The 19,331-nt window shown below is 45.0% G+C and overlaps 1 protein-coding gene across 5 annotated transcripts in view; it reads left to right on the top strand.

Annotated features, from left to right (window-relative positions):
* The window catches only part of SUCO (SUN domain containing ossification factor), a 580,289-nt gene that overhangs the window by 308,497 nt on the left and 252,461 nt on the right, over nt 1–19,331 (top strand). For all 5 annotated transcript variants that reach the window (XR_014960616.1, XM_085601647.1, XM_085601645.1 and 2 more), the window contains exons 10-11: nt 509–616; nt 738–843. Coding sequence is in view for 4 of the 5 variants with exons in the window: in XM_085601647.1 (XP_085457773.1) it covers nt 509–616; nt 738–843 (214 nt within the window). In the remaining variant the exon portion in view is untranslated. The remainder of the gene's footprint in view (nt 1–508; nt 617–737; nt 844–19,331) is intronic.

Below are 19,331 nucleotides of genomic sequence, written 5' to 3'. Positions count from 1 at the left end.
AGATCGGTAAATTTTAAAAAATGGCACCCACGTAATTTTGTATACATTTCATGTGTAATCATGCATTCACACCTCTGCAAACATGCTCGCCTGTAAAATGACGCAGCTGCATCAGCACCTTATTTGTTTTTTATTTTGGCCATGCTGAACAGCGTTTGCCACTGCTGTACAGGTTAGCCAAAAACGCATTGGCAAAGCCAATCGACCCCGACAGCAAGACTTATTGACTTTGTCCGTCCTTCTTATTTAAAGCCTACTTTGTTGTACTACTATTAAAGTTCAATCTGATTCTGTCCTCAAACCAGAAAATTGTTTAAAACCGGTTTGATAGGAACAGGAAGTTGTTTATTCTCATTGAGCAGAAATTTGTAAAGTACTTTTCAGGTTATATGTGATCAGAGAATCCTAACCTGCAAAAGATTTGATACAGTTGTTTTTAAGCTTGCCTGTGTTTTGAAAGTTTACTGTCCCATTTAAAGCTGACCATTCCATTTGGTTTTTGTTTTAGGTTTGTCATTGAACTCTGTGAACCGATTCAAGTGAAGCAGTTGGATATTGCTAATTATGAACTCTTCTCCTCCACTCCAAAGGACTTTCTGGTCTCCATCAGTGACCGGTATGATACTTTCTTCCTTGGTACATCATGACTCTGTATAAATGTTACTCAATGGCTATGATCATACTTTCCTAACTGACATAATCACTTTTAATGTTGCTAAAATACATTTTATTCTTAGGTACCCAACAAACAAGTGGGTTAAGTTAGGAACTTTTCATGCCAGAGATGAGAGGACTGTCCAGAGTTTCCCTTTGGACGAACAGATGTATGCCAAATACGTTAAGGTAATCACAACTCTGTCCTCTACATGTTATTTTAAGTTAATAAGTCTGGTTACCCTGTACCTCTTCTTGGAACGTATCATCTAGAATCAATTTGTGTTTTTTTTCTTTGCAATCAGTATACATTAAAACTTATACTAAGTGTTACGGGTGCGTGATTTAAAGCTGCAGTCCTATGGTATTTAGTAATGTATGTGTTAAACATATATTACTATCATTATTATAAATGTCGCTGTCGTTGGGCTATTTCAGTTGTTGCAGTTGTTTCACTGCTTGACTTTGGCCACTAAATTAACATTAATCCCTGATCACATGGCACTGTGTGCTCGAGGGCAGCAGTTTGAACACTTGTGATTCATAATAAAAATGAAGATTTGACATTTGCTCTTCGTTAGTAGTTAACCCCTTCAGATGCGTTCCACCTCTTACACTCAGCTTTCTGTGAAATGGAAATGTTCAATGTTATTGTGCCTGTAAGAGTTACAAAAATGAGGAAGGACATTTTGGTTTAATTTATCGCAAGACACAAACTCAAAATGTCTGTCAAAATAGGATTTTGATTCTTTTTGTAGGAATATAATGTATTCATTTCTTTCTCCCTTCTAGCCCATAGCTATGTAGGGGAAAATTCATGCAGTTGATGCCATATCACGTTTGTTTTTACTTCTAAAATACAGTGAGTTCTATGTTAGTACGAGGACAAGTGGAGTCTGTTCCTCCTGTATTTTATCATTCACAGATGTGTAAGTTTAAATGCGTTTCTTGTTGTTAGACTCTGTTCTGTCCTTTATTGCATAGTTGCGAAGAACTAAAAGTAGATGAATTTATTAGCCTATCCACAGTTGCAAATGAGCTTCTCCTTCCAACTTTACCTAGAGTAAACATTGCTTGTATGATGTCGCTACCCAAGGAAAGTCAAACCCCAGAAATGAGTAACGTGGTCATCCAGTTAGTGTAATAGTAATAATTGCTCTGGGACAGTAGGATCTGCCCATAGCCACACAGGATACTGTCTGGTGTCCCCTGGCTGCTATCCGATCCCATGAAAATCCCTCCCACCCCATAGATGTTAGAGTTCGACCATCCGCTGAGATGCAGGCATCTGCCCTGGGCTCCCAGAAGGGATCTTTAATCACTCGTCAGCTTCAGTTCAACTTCTCCCTCGAGCAAATTCCCTCTTTCTTGCAACCTTGTATTTGGCATAACATGAAATATGTCACAATCCTAAGTGGTGAGAGGCTCTGAAAGGCAGACAATACAAAGCTGTGTTTCAAGTCTTTTTTCACAACTGGACACCTATCAAAAAAGCCAGCACTGTAGCTGGCTCCGTACAATTCTGTGGGAAAGTCGCGATTGAAGTTTTAGAGTTTAAGGACCCTTCCCAGTGGATTACGAAGAAATCCTTTGGATCATAGGTTTGAGAGCCACTCCACCTGTGGATAACAAAGTACCAGAGTTACCTAACCCAGGGCTATGCATAGGGCTGAAGTGGTGTCAATCTCAATGGGCGACTTCAAAGAAATGCCACTGCTGGAAGGAAGAAAAGTTTTGGATGGAATCCAAAGGTGGATCCTTGTTGAAGGAAACCTGAAAGCAGAGGGGACAGAGTCTGGGTCACTCAGGAGTGACAAGGGGATCGGTAGACAAATGCCCACCAGGCACAGGAGTCACAAGAGGACCTCAAGCGATTTCAACAAACCTCAACTTGCAGAGCACTCAGTGCAAAGTTCTTGGTAGGAAATGGTGCCAGAGGTTGGGGCTATTCGTAGCCCAATTTTACTTGTTCGGGAATCCGCCAACAAGGATATGCACTTGCAAAAGTACGCAGTGCACAGGGGTTTCGGTATTGCAGCCCCCACGAGGGATTCTGACCGCAGGAGCTCAGGATCAGCAGACCGGTCAGTTGGGTTACGATGCCTGTGAATGCAGGGGAGTGACTCCTTCACCCAAGGGAGATATCTTTGGTTGTCCTCGATGCTCCTCAGGTCCTGCACTGAGCCTGTATGGTGCACGGGCACAGACGATGCTGAGAGAGAGTCTAAGTCGGGCCCACGCAAAGTCCAGCGAAGTCCAGAGAGTCCAGACGGTTGAAGTTCAGTGGTTTCTTGATCAGAATCTTGTCGACGTCGATTCTAGGGTCCTACAGCCAGGTAAGCCCTTAGGTACCCACCGGAGAGGGTTGGCAGATTCAGGGGACCCTCCCAGGGGAGGGTTTAGACAGTGGGGAGGTTACTCCTATCTCCAGTTTCACACCACAGCCAACGGCTCCCAGGACTGGTTTGAGCTGGACTATGCACAGGGACACCAAATGTGCCCCTCATGCAGACTTTCAGGCGCTGGCAAGCGCACCCACCCTGCCCTGTCTGGGAGGTTGTCCTGCCTTCCCCTGCTCGAGTTTGGCTCAGCAGCAGGAGGGCAGAAATGTGTCTCAGGGTGGCAGCAACCATTTTGTGCTGTCCAGGTCGAGAATGCTGGTACTGGGAAGACCAGGGACCACACAAAGTCGCTTATGAGGGGTGGAATCATACCTCCCACACTGTTTACCGGTGTGAGGGTATAATTCCAAGATGTTTGATACCAAACCGGATAGTGTTGTGGTCAGCCGTTTTAGAGTTGGTCATCACGCAGTCGCTTAATGCCACTGTATATGTCGTAAATGGCTGCCTCACTGACAACCTGGGAGAATGGACTCCGTAGGCTGCAGGGGTGTTCTGCTCATGTAGTGGCACTCTTTCACTTAGAACCAAGCACCCTGCCCTCAGGATTATAAAGGTCTGCTAGAGGGATGACTTATAGGTTTTAAGTGCAGTGACCCTTAGGTATAAGAAAACTATATCTAAAGTAAGTGGTGCATGCACCAGCTTACACAGGCTGCAATGGCAGATCTGTAGTTCCATTTTGCATGGCCTCTTATGGGTGGCATAATGCATGCTGCAGCCCATGGGAGGCCTCTGGGGTGCCTGCCCTGGGTACCATATACTAGGAACCGACAAGGGTACCCCAGTATCCAATCTGGAGTGTACCCAAGTACATGTAACTGTTTAGGGAGAAAGCAGATAGGCAGGGGTCCTGATTAGCAGGATCCCAAACAGACTAGTCAAAAAGACATTTAGCAAAAAGTGGGTGTAACCATAAGAAGCAGATCCTACTTTAATACAGTAGGTGAGGGGATGCTTTCGGTAGTTAGAGAGAAAATAAACACAAAGATTTTCAAGTAAAGAAAAAAGATTATGAAAAAAGGTTTTAAAGTGGAAATTACGCCAAATATAGGATGGCTGGTCCTTAGGGATATTTGCTCACTGTTAAAAAGGAACTACTTCTCCTGTACATTGTTTGACAGTGGAGCTGAAAACTGTTTAATGGGACAGTACCAAAATTCTCACATGAAATGTAACTTCTATTCTATTGGCAATGCTTCCTCTTATAGGCATCTAACGTTTTCACATAAAAATATGTGGAATACAAAATGTGCTCTGAAATTTAGCATGTAAGTGGATATTTTGTTTGAACAGTGAAAGAAAATATCCAAGAAACACAATGTGATTGTACTGGGGTATCATATATACAGCGCTAAGTCAAAAAACTCTGAGCCCAGAATCACATCACTCGTTAATACTCAACTTGCTCTGCCCAGGGCACAGCAGGCTACACACTACATAGCCTCCTGTACATCACATGCCATTACAACGTCAATGGTAAGTTTTAAAAAATAGGTTAGGTTTATTGAATTAAAAATTAAATTCAGAAAGGAGTTATCGGCTGTTTCACCCTGAAAATTGAGGTCTTGTAAAGTCGTGGAAGGTGATTTATTGTCAGGGGATGTAGTAATGTATAACAGCATTTCAGGTTTGCCCTGAAGATCCTTCAGTGACTCTCCATTAACGAGAGATCCTAATTCAGACATTTTGCCTAAATTGCAGGACACTTCAGTGAAACACCTCTTGTCACCTGTACAGGGCCTTTCTGACCTTTCGGGCATATTTATGCCTGCAGCTCACAATCTGCATGTGTTGTTCTCAGTCAGGTCAGATTTGCAGTATTTTCTCTACATAGTTTGAGATGCTCTGAATGTTTGAGTCACAAGTGAGATTTCAGACGTTGGGCAGAGGCCCGTTGGGAGGCTTATGTCAAGGATACACTCCAATCTCTTTGAACCTGTTACCTTATCTCATCTTTGTGTTGCTTTTAATATCTTTTACTGTTACTTTTCTAACCTCATTTACGAACAAACATTATTTACATGTTAATTTCTATCAATCGATAATACTTTATTTTCGAGAAATACATTCTTGCAGAAATATTGCACATTACACGATTCATTAGTAAACCATCACGAATGTCATAAAATTAGTAGTGCGCAACACATGTAACCAACACATGACTTTGGCTAATAACAATATAAACACTTAAAATTTCCAACACTAAAACACAGTAAATGGTCAGCATTCCAAAATCCCACATATGTTAAAATCACATCGGAAAGAAAAAAGGTGCCAAATTAACCATTAACATGCAACTCGTTTTGTTCAGGGACAACAAAGTGCGGCATGTGGGGCTCTCTTAGTCAACATTATTAATGGGTCAAATGTTCCATCTCCCACTTGGCCTTGCCTGAACATCCTCTGAATGCGAACAGGACTCCGTAAGGTCTTCAGCACAGTCCCACATAAGTTAAAAATATTTTTTTTCCCAAAATTAAAAATAAGGATAACAAATAACCAGCAGCTTGCAACTCATTTTCCCCCACATAAGCGTATAAAGTGCACTGTGCATAGTTGCTTATCTCAATCATGAAGTATTCTGTTAATAATCCTTGATATCGGAGTCAACTTTCACATCTCCCAACCTATCGAGGCATCCTCTTAGTGGAACAAGATTTGCTTGCCAATTTAAGATGCCACGCTACCAACGTAAGTGCCTGCCAACCTTTGTTCTTAAAACACTGAGGAAAAAAGCCTTGACTGGTGGTTACAATTTTTCGTAGGTATTGGCCGGTGCCGATGGTTACATCCTGGTTTCTAAAGTCACATAACCATTTTAAACCCATTTCTTTCGACTGAATCCCGTACTTTTTTAATATAAGCCAGAGAATCATCTTTCTATCTCCAAGGAAGAGTGTACATTCCATCAATAGATTGCTCAATGAATATTTCCTACCACTCTTGCAGGGGCATTGTCCATGGCACTCATCTGCATTGGTGTTTAAGCCCGATATTCGCCAACCCGGGTCAATTCCTACCATCACCCCCAGAATTTCATTCTGTTGAGGCTTGTCTACAATTGTATATATGTAACGAAAGAAATCCATGCTCTCATGCAAAACTAACAAGCATTGGCATAGCCAATAGATCTCGCCTTTAGGTCCTTATAAGTATTTAGACAGGGATATTGGCTTGGCCAATGTTTTTAAGCTACTTTAGCTGATGTTGGAATGGGAAACTTCCCTGCATAGACTACAGTTGCCTTCCCCTGCCTTGAGTGCAAGGTGTACAGAAGCAGCAATGTGGCAAGCATGTCCCACATTGATAAACAGCCAAAAGAAAATTGTGCAGCGTGATGTGCATGTGTTGATGCAACAGCAAATGTTGTATAATTAAAATGGATCATTCCTGCTTTGCCCCTTTAAACACACCCAAGAGAAATAATGTTTATTCGCTGCTGGAAGGGAAGGGAGATACATCTGTTAAGTGTCTTTCCCAGCTACATCATGCGTTGACTGTATAGATGGACAACTGGACAGCAACCAATTTTTTCCCCTTCATGCCGCTGTGGATGAACACAAGGTTAAACTTAGCACCAACTCCCAGAATTTGCGTTATTTGTGTCACAAAGCAGAGCCAAGGCAGAATTATGGCTGAGTCCAGCTCCCTCTGAAGCAGCCAGTTACGCTCACAGGTTTTGGAAGTAACATGCCCCCGGTGCACTCTGGTACATGTAGTCATCAAATTAGTATTTGCACCGTTATCACAGTGATTGTGGATAATACAAACCCAGCAGGAGGCCAGCTCTGTGAATTTATAGGCAATTAGGCCATTGGGCAGGAAGCCACTGTAGGGGGACGGAGACTAGGAGGAGCAGCTTTAGAGGAATGAGACCTGGCTAAGAGAGAGTAGCTCTACAGGAGCGAGACCTGGGTCCTAAACCTGCTCATGGAAAGAGAAGTCCAGTGCAGTGTGTATAGAGGCCGGTTCAGTGGGTCCAGAACTGGGCGACTAGGTCAAGGAGAAGAGCTCCAGAAAACGGCCACCAGAGCCAGACCAGTGCGAGCAGGTCCTCCGGAGAAGGGAGATGGCTCATTCAAAATCAGAATGAGGGAGCCATAACCAGCCAGCGCAGACCATCCATGGAGCAGGATATGCAGAATCAGGGCTCCTCTGGCCAGGATGAGAGGCATGCGGTATTGTGAGCAGGGGCTGGACCGGAGGAGGGAAAATGGATGAATCGGAGGGGAGGAAGGGATCAAGTGAGGGGATAAAGACTGAGCGAGGAGGGGCTAGAAGGAGGGACGGCCTGAGGAGGAGGAGGAAAGAGGAGGAACAGGAAAGGAGGGAGCAGAGGTCAGATGTGGTGTAACTGCCATGGCAACAGATCTCAAAGCTGGGTAACCAGGTTCAAATCTGTGTCTGCACCAGCATTCTGTAATTCTGTGCACATCACTTAATCTCCCCTGCCTGAAAATTTAATCTGTCCGTCTGTAATGCAACTGATGGTCATGTAAAGCACTCTGATACCTTCGGTCGCGTTTGCGCTATTTAAAACTACAAAAAAGTAAATACATTTTTTTTTTTTAAAGCAGTATTGTGTGAGGGGGTGGTTGGGTGGAATATTAGTAACAAAAGACACACGCCACGAGCAATGTACGAGTTGGATATTGTGTAACATAACATACCATACTATACCATAACATACTTAACATACCATACATAACTAACATACCATACATAACATGACAGAACATAACATGACCTACCTATATCAAAACATAACACGAAGAGCACAACTCACATAAACCTGTCTATTCTACACGTACTTCCATGGACAAAACGTATCTGTCTTCCCTCCTCTCGCAGTCGGAGGCGGCTGTTGCCTTATGTCAGTGACGTGGTAGATGTGCGATATGTGAACGGAGAGATTCGTGCCTATAGGAGCAACCAGTGAAAATCCGGGTGAGTTGCACAGAAAGGTTTGAAATGACGTTGCAGTTCTGAGTTAATGAAGACTGTCAAGTAGATGCGTGGTGACGCATTCCTTCTAACCGATGTTTCCAAGCAGGAGGCATTCGGTTGGACTTTCCAGCCAGTGACGTCCCCCCGGCTAGCCCCAGGGAGCCTTGGGAATGTTTCTCGTGGGTATCAATGGCACCTCCAGAAGAAGTCGCCCCCTTCCTCCCCACTCCCTCCAGTGCTCCCGGATAACCGGCTGCGAAAACCCAATGTTTTAAGGTCAGCCCGAGCTAGCACTGCAGAAACCGAAAGGCTCTTGTTTTCCTCCTACCTGCAGACGAAGAGGAAAGGCTTATATTTTAATATACTTTTATTGGGCTCTCCATTCTGCCGCTATGCCCTCCGGCTCGGATCGATGTGTATGTACAGCTCACCTGCGCGCCGGATAGACAGATTAAATTCTGTCAGAGTTGAACTCTTTCTGTCTTCGACTCTGCTGTAAAAACACCGAAAGAATGGAAAGAAAGAGGGCACCGTGGAAGAGAGGGTAGAGCATTTCCCTTCGCCTACACTCTTAGCAAACCATTTTATAATGGCCTCTGCCAACCGTGAGGGCTCGTTCCCCCTGGCACTGCGGCCCCTCCATTATTTTAAGCAAAAAGAAATTATACTAATGAGACAAAGCAAAATCTGATAAAATTGTTTCAGCCTCAGTAGTCAATTAGGACAAGCAGAGCGGCTAATAAAACAAGCATTTGCAATGTAATCGGTCTGATTGCATTGCAAATGCTTAAGTTTAAAACTGAGTGCGGCGCCGCTTCATGGACACCGCGCTCGGTTTCTTGATATATTTCTTAACTTCAATACTGAGCGCTGTGTCATTGAAGTGGGTGCTGCGCTTAGTGCTAAAGTTAAGAAATATATCAATAAACGGAGCGCTGTGTCCGTGAAGCGGTGCCGCGCTCAGTTTCAAAGTTAGAAAAAAAAACAAAGTTTAGAAAAAAAAGTCTTGCAGAGCGTTTCCCTTGCGGGAGCGAGCAGGGGCACCATATGTTTGCAAGTTAATTACAAACGTATGGTGTCAAAGCTCGCTTCCGCAAGAGAATGGCCAAACATGCACATGTTGCCATTGAAAGCAATGCAACACGTGCACATTTTTCGGGCGAAAAGCGAATCCATTCCAAAAGGTCTTTGTCCTATGCAGCGTATGCGCGCTGCGTAGGTCGAGACTTAAAAAGGGAATAACTGAACTCTTTGCTTTGAGTTACTGAAGGTCCTCTCTCCAACTGGTTTTGTTGCGCATTGTCTAAATAACTTGAGCTACTCTACCTCCCTCAGTTCACAAGTAAGGAGCTTCCAGGTGCTTCAATATTTCTATCACAGGGTTCCTCCTAGTGGGGAGGTTGCCAATATCTAGGGGAAAATTAGGACCAACAGTTTTATCGCCAGGGACCCCATTTCTAATCAAGAAATAAAAACTTAAAGCTCTGACATCCGCTAGTGCACCCCAGGCTGCTGTTCTCAACTCCCTTCTTACGGCTTTGTATCATAGCATTTTTTAGGAAATCAAGGAGCAGTTTCAACAAATTACCTTCTCAGCCTGCCTATCCACTGCCAGCACCTATGCACCCAAAAGATCCTGGGGTATTAAATTGCTGTGTATCACTTTACTTATTGGATCAAAGGTATAGCTACCAAATTTGCGGTTGAGCTTCTTCAGACCGGTCACTTCGGTTGATAGTACAAGTTTACGGGAAGCCACACGTTTATCCCACCTCAGATCATAACAAAAGATCATTCCCAGATACTTATACTCTCTAATCTGTTCCAACCGCACATTACCTAAGAACCATGCACATTTTTTTCTCTTACTGGCGAAAAACAAGGCTTTAGATTTATCAACATTTTATAGTCAATTTGTTTTCAAGACAATAAGAGTTCAGGGCATTTAATTTACTTTGGTGATCCATAGACTTTAGAATCATCACCACCAGGTCGTCCACGTACATGAGGCAGCTGGTATGCCTGCCCCCCATCTTAGAAGAGTAACTGTGTGTACGGAATAACCTCTGGGGGAGGTCCGCAATGAACAGACGAAACAGCAGGGGTGCTAAAACTCAAACCTACTGTAAGCCAGTCTCAACCGGATTTTCCTCGACAGGCTTCCCTGTTCGTCTAGATCTACTTGGACCCAGTTGTCACTATTCATTTTCATCAATAGGCTTAACAGTGCTCCAGATATATTTCGCCAGACCATGCCTCTGTCAACCCTATCAAAAGCTGCTCGGAAGTTAATGAAGCAGCAGCAAGGGCCACCTACAGACTTCATTGACTTCCTCGTGAATAACCACAGCATGAAACAGTGGTCCATCATAGAATGCTTTGGCCTGAAGCTTCCTTGCTCCACACGGATCAGTCCAGAGTCAAAAGCTCAAGCAGTTAGGTGCATTAACAAGGTTTGAGCATAAAGTTTAGAAGGCATATCAAGGAGGGAAATCAAACGATAGTTATCAGGCTGATCCAGTTATCTTTTTTTTGTGAATGGGCTTCAGTATGGCTCCTTTTGAGGAATCTGGGAGGATGCCTGTTGGCTTTATCCATTGAACTTAACTTTAATCGCAATTTCTTAGGATATTTCTTAAATATCACAAATGGGAGCCCTTCCGGGCCACCAGCCTTGGAGGCTTTCATATTACTGATTATTTCCAGAGTTTCCGCTACTATATAGCATATATCCTTTCATAACCAGAGCTGAATAATGCTGTAAGGACTCTCCTGTATATCATAAATAAACTATGCAATATAAACAATATATCACAAAAAACAGGGAAGAAACAGCAACAAAGCATGTTTGAAAACTGTTTTAATGCTTAGCATTTAGCCCAAAACCTCAGATAGGACTGAAAGCATTGACAGCTCACAGGCTGCATTGTAGAAAACCACAGCCTAGAAAGGCTAGAAAGCTAACTCTTGGCAACATAGAAAAACTGGCACCGTGCCTTTAAGGCAGGCATGACCCCTAGCTTCCCATCATGCCTCAGGGGTGACAGTTAGGTCAGTTGTTCTTTCTGGCTCCTTCAGTCAGGACCGTGGTTACACAGCTCCACTCTTTTCTGGTTTTATTCAGAAATTTTCTACCTTTTTCAGAAAAATTTTAACTTACTTCGTCTTTCATCCAGTCAAGTAAGGTGTTTGCTTTTTCTGATTATTTTTGGCATTTTTTTACCACTCAAAATGCCATCCCTTTTTAATCCCTGCCTTTCTTGTGGAAAAAATAAGGCCAGATCAGACTCTCACTCGCTCTGTATTCTTTGCCTGCCTAAGGATCATGTCCCAAAGACTTGTCCTCATTGCCAGTCTCTCTCTAAAAGAACTTTAAAGGACAGAGAGAAGATTTGTCTCTATGGATTGGCAGAGAAGGTTTCCAGAGGCAGGTCTCCGGTAAGAAAAGGCTCCAAGAGGCCCAGATCCTCTTCTAGACCCTCCGCGTCGGGCTCGGCGCTGAGAAAGCAGCCACCGGAGGGGCATGCAGTGAAGAAAAGACCGCAGATGGCGGGCTCGCCATCGAGAGAACGCAGACATGAAGGTACGTCATCGACGTCGAGAGTCCGTCAGCCTCTGCCGTCGTCAACCCGGCGACGATCGGCGTCGGAGTTCCAGTTCACCGCCTGCTTCAAGACGTCGATTGGCTTCATAGAGCCAAAGCCCTCCGCCGTCGTCAACCCGGCGACGATCGGCGCCGAAAGCCAGCAGACCTCCGTCGACGTCGGTTAGACGTTTGACGTCGAGAGCTGATAACCCTCCGTCGCCGTCACATAGACGACGTTCGACGTCGAGGAGAGAGAATTCTCCGCCGTCACAGACCAGGCGGCGATCGGCGTAGCGAACGAGACCTCCAACGTCATCCCGACGACGTTCGACGTCGAAGACCAGAAGCCCTCCGCCGACGTCATTCCAACGTCGTTAGGTGTCGAGTGCTAGCAGCCCTCCACCGTCGTCAACCCATCGGCGTCGAGGAGAGAAAGCCCTTCGTCGCTGTCGAGGCCACATAGTTAGACGTCGAGACGAGGAAGTATTCTCCCGCCGTCAAGGCGCCATTCGCCGTCGACACATTCGACGCCGAAGAAGCCTCAGTCAACGCCGAGACCGCTCCCTGAACCTGGTCGAGCCTCGACGACTAGAAGATCTCGATCGACGTCGAGGAGGCCTCCATCGCAGCGGGATATACGCTCAACGTCGAGACCACCATCACATAGATCTGATGAAGGTTCGGTAGTCTTGGTGACGAAATCAGCGTCAAGACATTCTTCTTCTCACTCCTCGAGACGCCCTCATTCTCCATCTGCGTCTCCAGAACATCAGAGAAGGTGGCGACAGAGATCCCTGTCGCATCACAGGCCCTCTCCTTCTATACATCTGTCTCCAAGATGGCTTTTACCAGTACATCACTGGAGTAAGACTCCGGCGGGAGCAGCGAGAAGGCAGGAGGAGTACACAAGCCCTGTCCACAGGTCCCCTCTGCAGAGATTAGTGCAGGAGGTGGATAGATCACCTTCGCCGGTACGCCACCACCGTGCAGGTAGATCTAAGTAACGCAGGCCTCCTACGTCATATCACCACAGAAGGAGGTCTCCCTCATGGTCATCTTCCTCCACCCACTCCTTTAAGAGGGACTATTCGCCTACTCTATCGGACAGCCCTCAGTCGCGAGTGTCTCCGATAGATGATATTAACACCTATCAGGATGTGCTGCAGAGAGGGGCTCAGAAGCTGAACATTGCAATGTCCACTCCCCAGGTCGCAACTACAGTGATCTTCGAGACGCTGCACCAAAGATCTGCTTCGCGTCCGTTGCTGCCTCTGGTTCCTGGCCTTATGGAACCAGTAATGGACATTTTTCTGACCCCTTCAACGATTAAAGCTGCACCGGCCAGAATCCAGAAGAAGTACAAGCCGGCTGATACAGACCCGGTGTTCTTGAAAACTGACCCACCTGTGGATTCCGTGATAGTTGCAGCGGCATGTAAGACGCACGCAGTTTCTGCTCATGCGTTGGTCCCTCAGGACAAGAAGATTAAGTCCCAGGATTCTTGGGGGCAAAAAGTTTGTGGCTCGGCAGCCTCTTCTCTCAAAGTCTCTAGTGCAGCAGCCTTATTAGGTCGATACGACCGATCCTTATGGGACTCTTTGGATCGGTTCAAGGAAAAGTTGCCAAAGGAAGATCAGAGGGACTTTGAAGAGATCATTACGGAGGGTTCCTTGGTAGCTAATCAGATGATTAGCACTGCAGCGGATGGTGCCACACTAGCGGCGCATTCGTATGCGCATTGAATTTGTGCGAGAAGGTCTGCGTGGCTGAGGCTTACAGCCCTTAAACCGGATGCTCAGCAGAGGATCCTTAATCTGCCTTTTTCGGGTTCTTCATTGTTTGGCTCCCACACGGATGAAGAAATGGCTCGGATGAAAGTAGAGTTGGACACTTTGAAGGCGGTGGGGCTAGAAAAGAAAAAGGAGTGCCGAAGAAGGTACAGGCCCAGCCAACGCAAGGGATACCAACAGAGGGTTCAAACCCCTCAGTGGTCCCAAGGCAAGAACCAAGGGTGATCGCAATTTCAGGGTTGAAAGTCTACCAGAGGTAGAGGGGGTAGCCAACAACAATACTCCTCAACTACTCGGCCAACAGGAAAACAGTGAGCTAGAGCTTCCTCTGACGCCGTTGCCCACTCCAGTGGGAGGAAGTGTTTCGCAACATCTGAGAGAGTGGTGCAACATAACGAAGGACCGGTGGGTGCGCAGTATACTGCGCAATGGATACGCACTACGTTTCCGTGTGTCTCCAAAGGACATTCCTCCGAAAAAATCTCGTCCTCACCAGCTAAAATTACTACGTCAGGAAGTGGTGGCGCTTCTACAAAAGAAGGCCATAGAGAAGTTCCCATCTCGCAGCGAAGAAAGGGAGTGTACTCCAGGTACTTCCTTGTGCCAAAAAGAGATCAGGAGCACAAGTTCAGACCAATCCTGGACCTGCGGTCTCTGAACAGGCTCATCTTAAAAGAAAGATTTCGCATGCTGGCGCTTCATCAAATATGTCCACATCTGCAAGCAGGGGACTGGATGTGCTCGGTGGATCTCCAGGATGCGTACTTCCACATTCCTGTAACTCCTCGTCATCGCAAATTCCTGCGATTCATGGTCGGCAACAGTCACTACCAATTCAGAGTGTTGCCCTTCGGGCTAAAATCTGCCCCACGAGTCTTTACCAAGTGCATGGCGGTGGTAGCGGCAGCTCTACACAGATGAGGGCTGTTCGTATATCCATACTTGGACGATTGGCTCTTGAAAGGGCCATCTCCTCAGCAGGTAAAGAGTGACTTCCAAGTGTGCCTGACTGCTCCACAGGCTAGGCCTGCATGTGAATATGGAAAAGTCCGTTTGCCAGCCGACACAGGTGATCCATTACCTGGGCTCCGTCCTAGATACAAACCTAGGAAAAGCGTTTCCTTCGGAACAGAGACTTTTATCAATTCGGCAGAAGTGCGAAGTTCTTCTCCAGACTAATCGCCCGACGATCTGTCAAGTAGCGTCCCTATTGGGATCAATGGCATCTTGCATATTCCTCATTCCCAACGCCAGGCTGAGAATGAGACCTCTAAAGCAGGATCTGGAGGACAAGTTGGGACCAGACTACCAGTTTCTGGGAAGACCGGATTGTGCTTTCACAAGCAGCAAGGACGTCTGTTCTGTGGTGGACTCGTCCACGGAGCCTCCTGCTGGGAGTCCCCTTTCATCAACCTGTTCCCACCCAGTCCTTGGTAACGGATGTATCGCTTCAGGGATGGGGGGCGCACATGGATTGCCTACAAATGCAAGGTCGGTGGTCCGTCAAGGAGCAATCCTACCACATAAACATGTTAGAGCTGCGGGCGGTCCATCTGGCTCTGAAAGCTTTTCGGCCTTCGATCATGACCAACTCAGTCCTCGTCCAAACAGACAACACGTCCACCATGTATTACCTCAACAAACACGGTGGTACGCGTTCTCGCCCTCTCTCCCTGGAAGCTCAAAAGATATGGCATTGGCTTCTAGCCCGAGGCCTCTCCGTCACAGCGGTGCACCTTCCAGGGGAGCGAAATGTGTGAGCGGACGCACTCAGTCGGCACTTCGAAGATCAGCCAGACTGGGTGCTAAACGACGAGGTAGTGGCAGAAATTTTCCGTCAGTGGGGTCAGCCTTCCATAGATCTGTTCGCAGACGATCTAAACAAAAAATGCCACGCCTTCGCCTCCAGGTTCCACCGTCCAGGGACGAAGGGGAATGCTCTTGTGATGGACTGGTCCGGAATATTTGCATACGCCTTTCCTCCCTTGCCTCTGATTCCGAAGGTGGTGTCCAAGCTCATCTGGTCCAACATGTCAATGATCCTGATAGCCCCAGACTGGCATAGACAATGGTGGTACCCGGACCTGTTACAGCTGTCGGTGCACCCCCACAAGAGGCTGCCTTGCAGGTCAGATCTGCTGACCAAGATGGACGGGAAGATCCTACATCCCAACCTTCCCTCACTGAACTTGGCAGCATGGCACCTGAGGTCCTGCAATATGGACATTTGAACTTGCCGCAGGACTGTATGCACATACTAAAGGAAGCAAAGAGACCTTCCACAAGAGCTTCGTATTCCTTTGAGTGGAAGCGGTTCTACCTGTGGTGCACTCGTAATAACTTCAATCCAAACACAGGTCAGGAGGAGATTATTCTTCCTTACCTCTTGTACTTGGCTAAATCGGTTTGAAGTATTCATCGATCAGAGAACATTTAGCGGCTATTACGACCTATAGAAGGTCTCCAAGCCAGCCTTCCTTCTTTCAACTGCAGGTGGTAAAGGATTTCCTACAGGGGTTGAAGAAAGTGTATCTCCCTGTTCGGCCTCCTTCTCCTCCTTGGGAGTTGAATCTGGTCCTCTTTAAGTATGGGTCCTCCTTTTGAGCCCATCCATAAAGCCACGCTGCAGCATTTGACTGGAAGACCGCTTTCTTAGTCAAGATTACATCAGCGCGAAGAGTAAGCGAGATCCAAGCACTTTCTTCCAAAGAGCCATATACTATCTTTCACCACAACAGAGTGTATTAAGGACTCAACCTGCTTTTTTGCCGAAAGTTGTATCTGATTTTCATATTAATCAGACAATTTCCTTACCGTCCTTTTTTCCCAATCCTGCAACTCCTGCGGAGAGGTCACTCCATTCCTTAGATCTTAAGAGTGCTTAAATTCTACCTAGAGGGAACTAAGGTTATCAGAAAATCAGACCAATTATTTTTAAATTATGGTTCCATAAGGTCAGGTTTTTCCAGCTACCAAGAGATCCATTTCCAGATGGATAGTGTCTTGTATAAAATTGGCCTATCAGCTGGCGAATAAGCCCCTATTGTTGTCACCTAAAGCACACTCCACTAGGGGAAAAGCAGCTACAGTAGCTTTCTTGCATGATGTTCCAATGGCAGAAATTTGCAAGGCAGCCACCTGGAGATCTGTGCATACGTTCACAAGGCATTATTGTCTTGAATCTGACTCCAGGGCAGATACTCAAGTAGGCCATGCCTCCTTGAGAAATATGTTCAGATAACAGAAATGTCTGAATTATCAAGTTTGGTTGTCTGAGCTTGATTGTTAATGATTATTATTTTTCCTTTTCCCGCAGCAGATGAGGTGAGGCTCGCTATGCTATTCTAGTGCTTATGACTATTGATGAGGATCCCCTGGAAGAGAAGGATTAGTTACTTACCTGTAATCCTAGTTCTCTTCCAGGGGTATCCTCATCAAAGTCATAAGCAACCCTCCCGCCTCCCCGGGCAAATGATCCTTATTTTTAAGGGAATTGTCAACTCTTTGTGTTATGGCTTTGTGTAACCGCAAAGAACAACTGACCTAACTGTCACCCCTGAGGCATGATGGGAAGCTAGGGGTCATGCCTGCCTTAAATGCACGGTGCCAGTTTTTCTATGTTGCTAAGAATTAGCTTTCTAGCCTTTCTAGGCTGTGGTTTTCTACAATGCAGCCTGTGAGCTGTCAATGCTTTCAGTCCTATCTGAGGTTTTGGGCTGAATGCTAAGCATTAAAACAGTTTTCAAACATGCTTTGTTGCTGTTTCTTCCCTTTTTTTGTGATATATTGTTTATATTGCATAGTTTATTTATGATATACAGGAGAGTCCTTACAGCATTATTCAGCTCTGGTTATGAGAGGCTGCATATATATATATATATATATATATATATATATATATATATATATATATATATATATATATATTCACTTAAAAAACCATATCTTAAAAAACCATAGGCTTCACACATGTTATAGTTAGGTGGATATTTCACTCGTAAAAAACCAATTAAATTCCCCCGTTATAGTTAGTTCAGATAACTATAACTTGCGCGCCCGCAATCCTCTGCTCCTGACGTCACATATTACATCACTCATGACATGGTCAGTGGCATCACTCTTGACATCACTGATGACATCATCCTTGTGATAGAGTGGCGGTCGCGGGAGTTATAGTTATCTGAACTAACTATAACGGGGGAATTTAATTGGTTTTTTACAAGTGAAATATCCACCTAACTATAACATGTGTGAAACCTATGGTGTTTTAAGTGAATTTGCAAGGTTTTTTAAATGCTAATTCCCAACTATAACGTGTGTGAAACCTATGGTTTTTTCAGTGAATTTGTACGTTTTTTGAAATGCTAAGTTATGTATTTTTTTATATATATATATTTTTCAATAAACTACGTATGATTTATTTATTTTTTTTAATGGTTTTTCACCGTGCACCCCCGCGATTTAAAAAAAAAAAAATTTTTAATGTTTTTTTTCTGCCTTCGGGGTCCTTCAGGGACCCCCTGACAAAGTCTAGGGGGTCAGGAACCCTCTACCCTGCCCCCTTTTCACGTTCGCCACCTTCCTTTTCCACTCTCGCACTGAAAACAAACAAAATGGCGGCCGACACTCCTGATTTCGACCGATTCGAACGTTGACTGACATGTAACAACCAATCAGAATTACGCTCGCGCACGTTAGGGTGCGCGCACGGTGCGCGGCTATAGATATGTATGTGCTTTTAACTGCAATTTTCTCAGGAACTACTGAACAGATTGACTGCATATATGCAAAAGGCACATCCCTGACCTGAGGACTACCTCTCTGCCAAATTTCAAGTAATTCTGTTCAGCCGTTCGGGCTGTACCTTCGACTAAAGGTCCTATGGGAAAATGCATGGGGAAAACGCGTTTTGGGACCCCCCTTTTTCCTCGGCCCCCGCTTGACGAATCCCCCCGAGACTTTCAGGGTAGGAGCTGAGCGGAGCGCCCCATTAGTTTTGAAAATTTCGCGAAGATTCCTCAACCGGCGCCAAAGTTATTCAAAATAGAATTTTGAGATTTCCTATGGAAACACGGTCCTAACTATAACTATCTACTGGCGACCGCCAGTAGATAATAGATATATATATCGCACAAAACTAGTCCAGCACCGCCACTAGCAGGCAAAGGTGGGAAAGACGCTGTCAGAGACCTCTTCGATGTGCTCACGCTGATAGGCACCAACAGGAGTCCGTAATAAGTGCAGGCATCAATTTATTTGGCAAAAGTAAATATAAATCCATTGCATTCGTCGGACATAGTGTCCACCACCTCGAAAACCCCTAAACATTTTACTAGACCTGCAAGTCTAGTGACTTAAAAAATCTACTCAACCTAATTATAATGCTGTTGACCCATAAACTGCTTTAAAATTACGTGATCCTGTACAAGTATTTTAATTCACTGAAGCCATTTTCTTCTTGATCACACATGAGACCCTTCAAATATGCGAGTTCTGCATGTATGCTGTACAGAAAAGTTTTGTTTGATTTAATAGTTAACTTTTGCTCCATATATAATACAAATCTAGCCACATATAGGATACACATGACCGCTGACTTGCCTCAGTTCATTAGCCGCATTGTCATCAGCGCGGGGGCAGGAATGTTTCTGAAATCTTGTTTAAAAACTGTCACTTTTATTAAATACATAACTAAGCATAAAGTAGCAGCACACTGTCATTTGCAATCGGCAGATTTTGCATTCAAATGTCCACAGAATTTCCCACTGACATGTTGTTTTAAATCTATATAGTGGAAATCGAGTTTCTGCAAATATTTGTCATTTGCACATCACCATGTAAAGTATGCTGATTTGTTATGCTCCTACGTAAATCTTGGTTTGCATCACACTTCTGAATTACAAAAAAAATATTTATTTCATAATTCCTGATATATACTTGTACTATTGA

Source organism: Triturus cristatus, chromosome 4_2, assembly GCF_964204655.1.
Source record: "Triturus cristatus chromosome 4_2, aTriCri1.1, whole genome shotgun sequence".
In the NCBI taxonomy this organism is placed as follows: Eukaryota; Metazoa; Chordata; class Amphibia; order Caudata; family Salamandridae; genus Triturus; species Triturus cristatus.
This window is presented reverse-complemented; position numbering and strand designations above follow the sequence as displayed.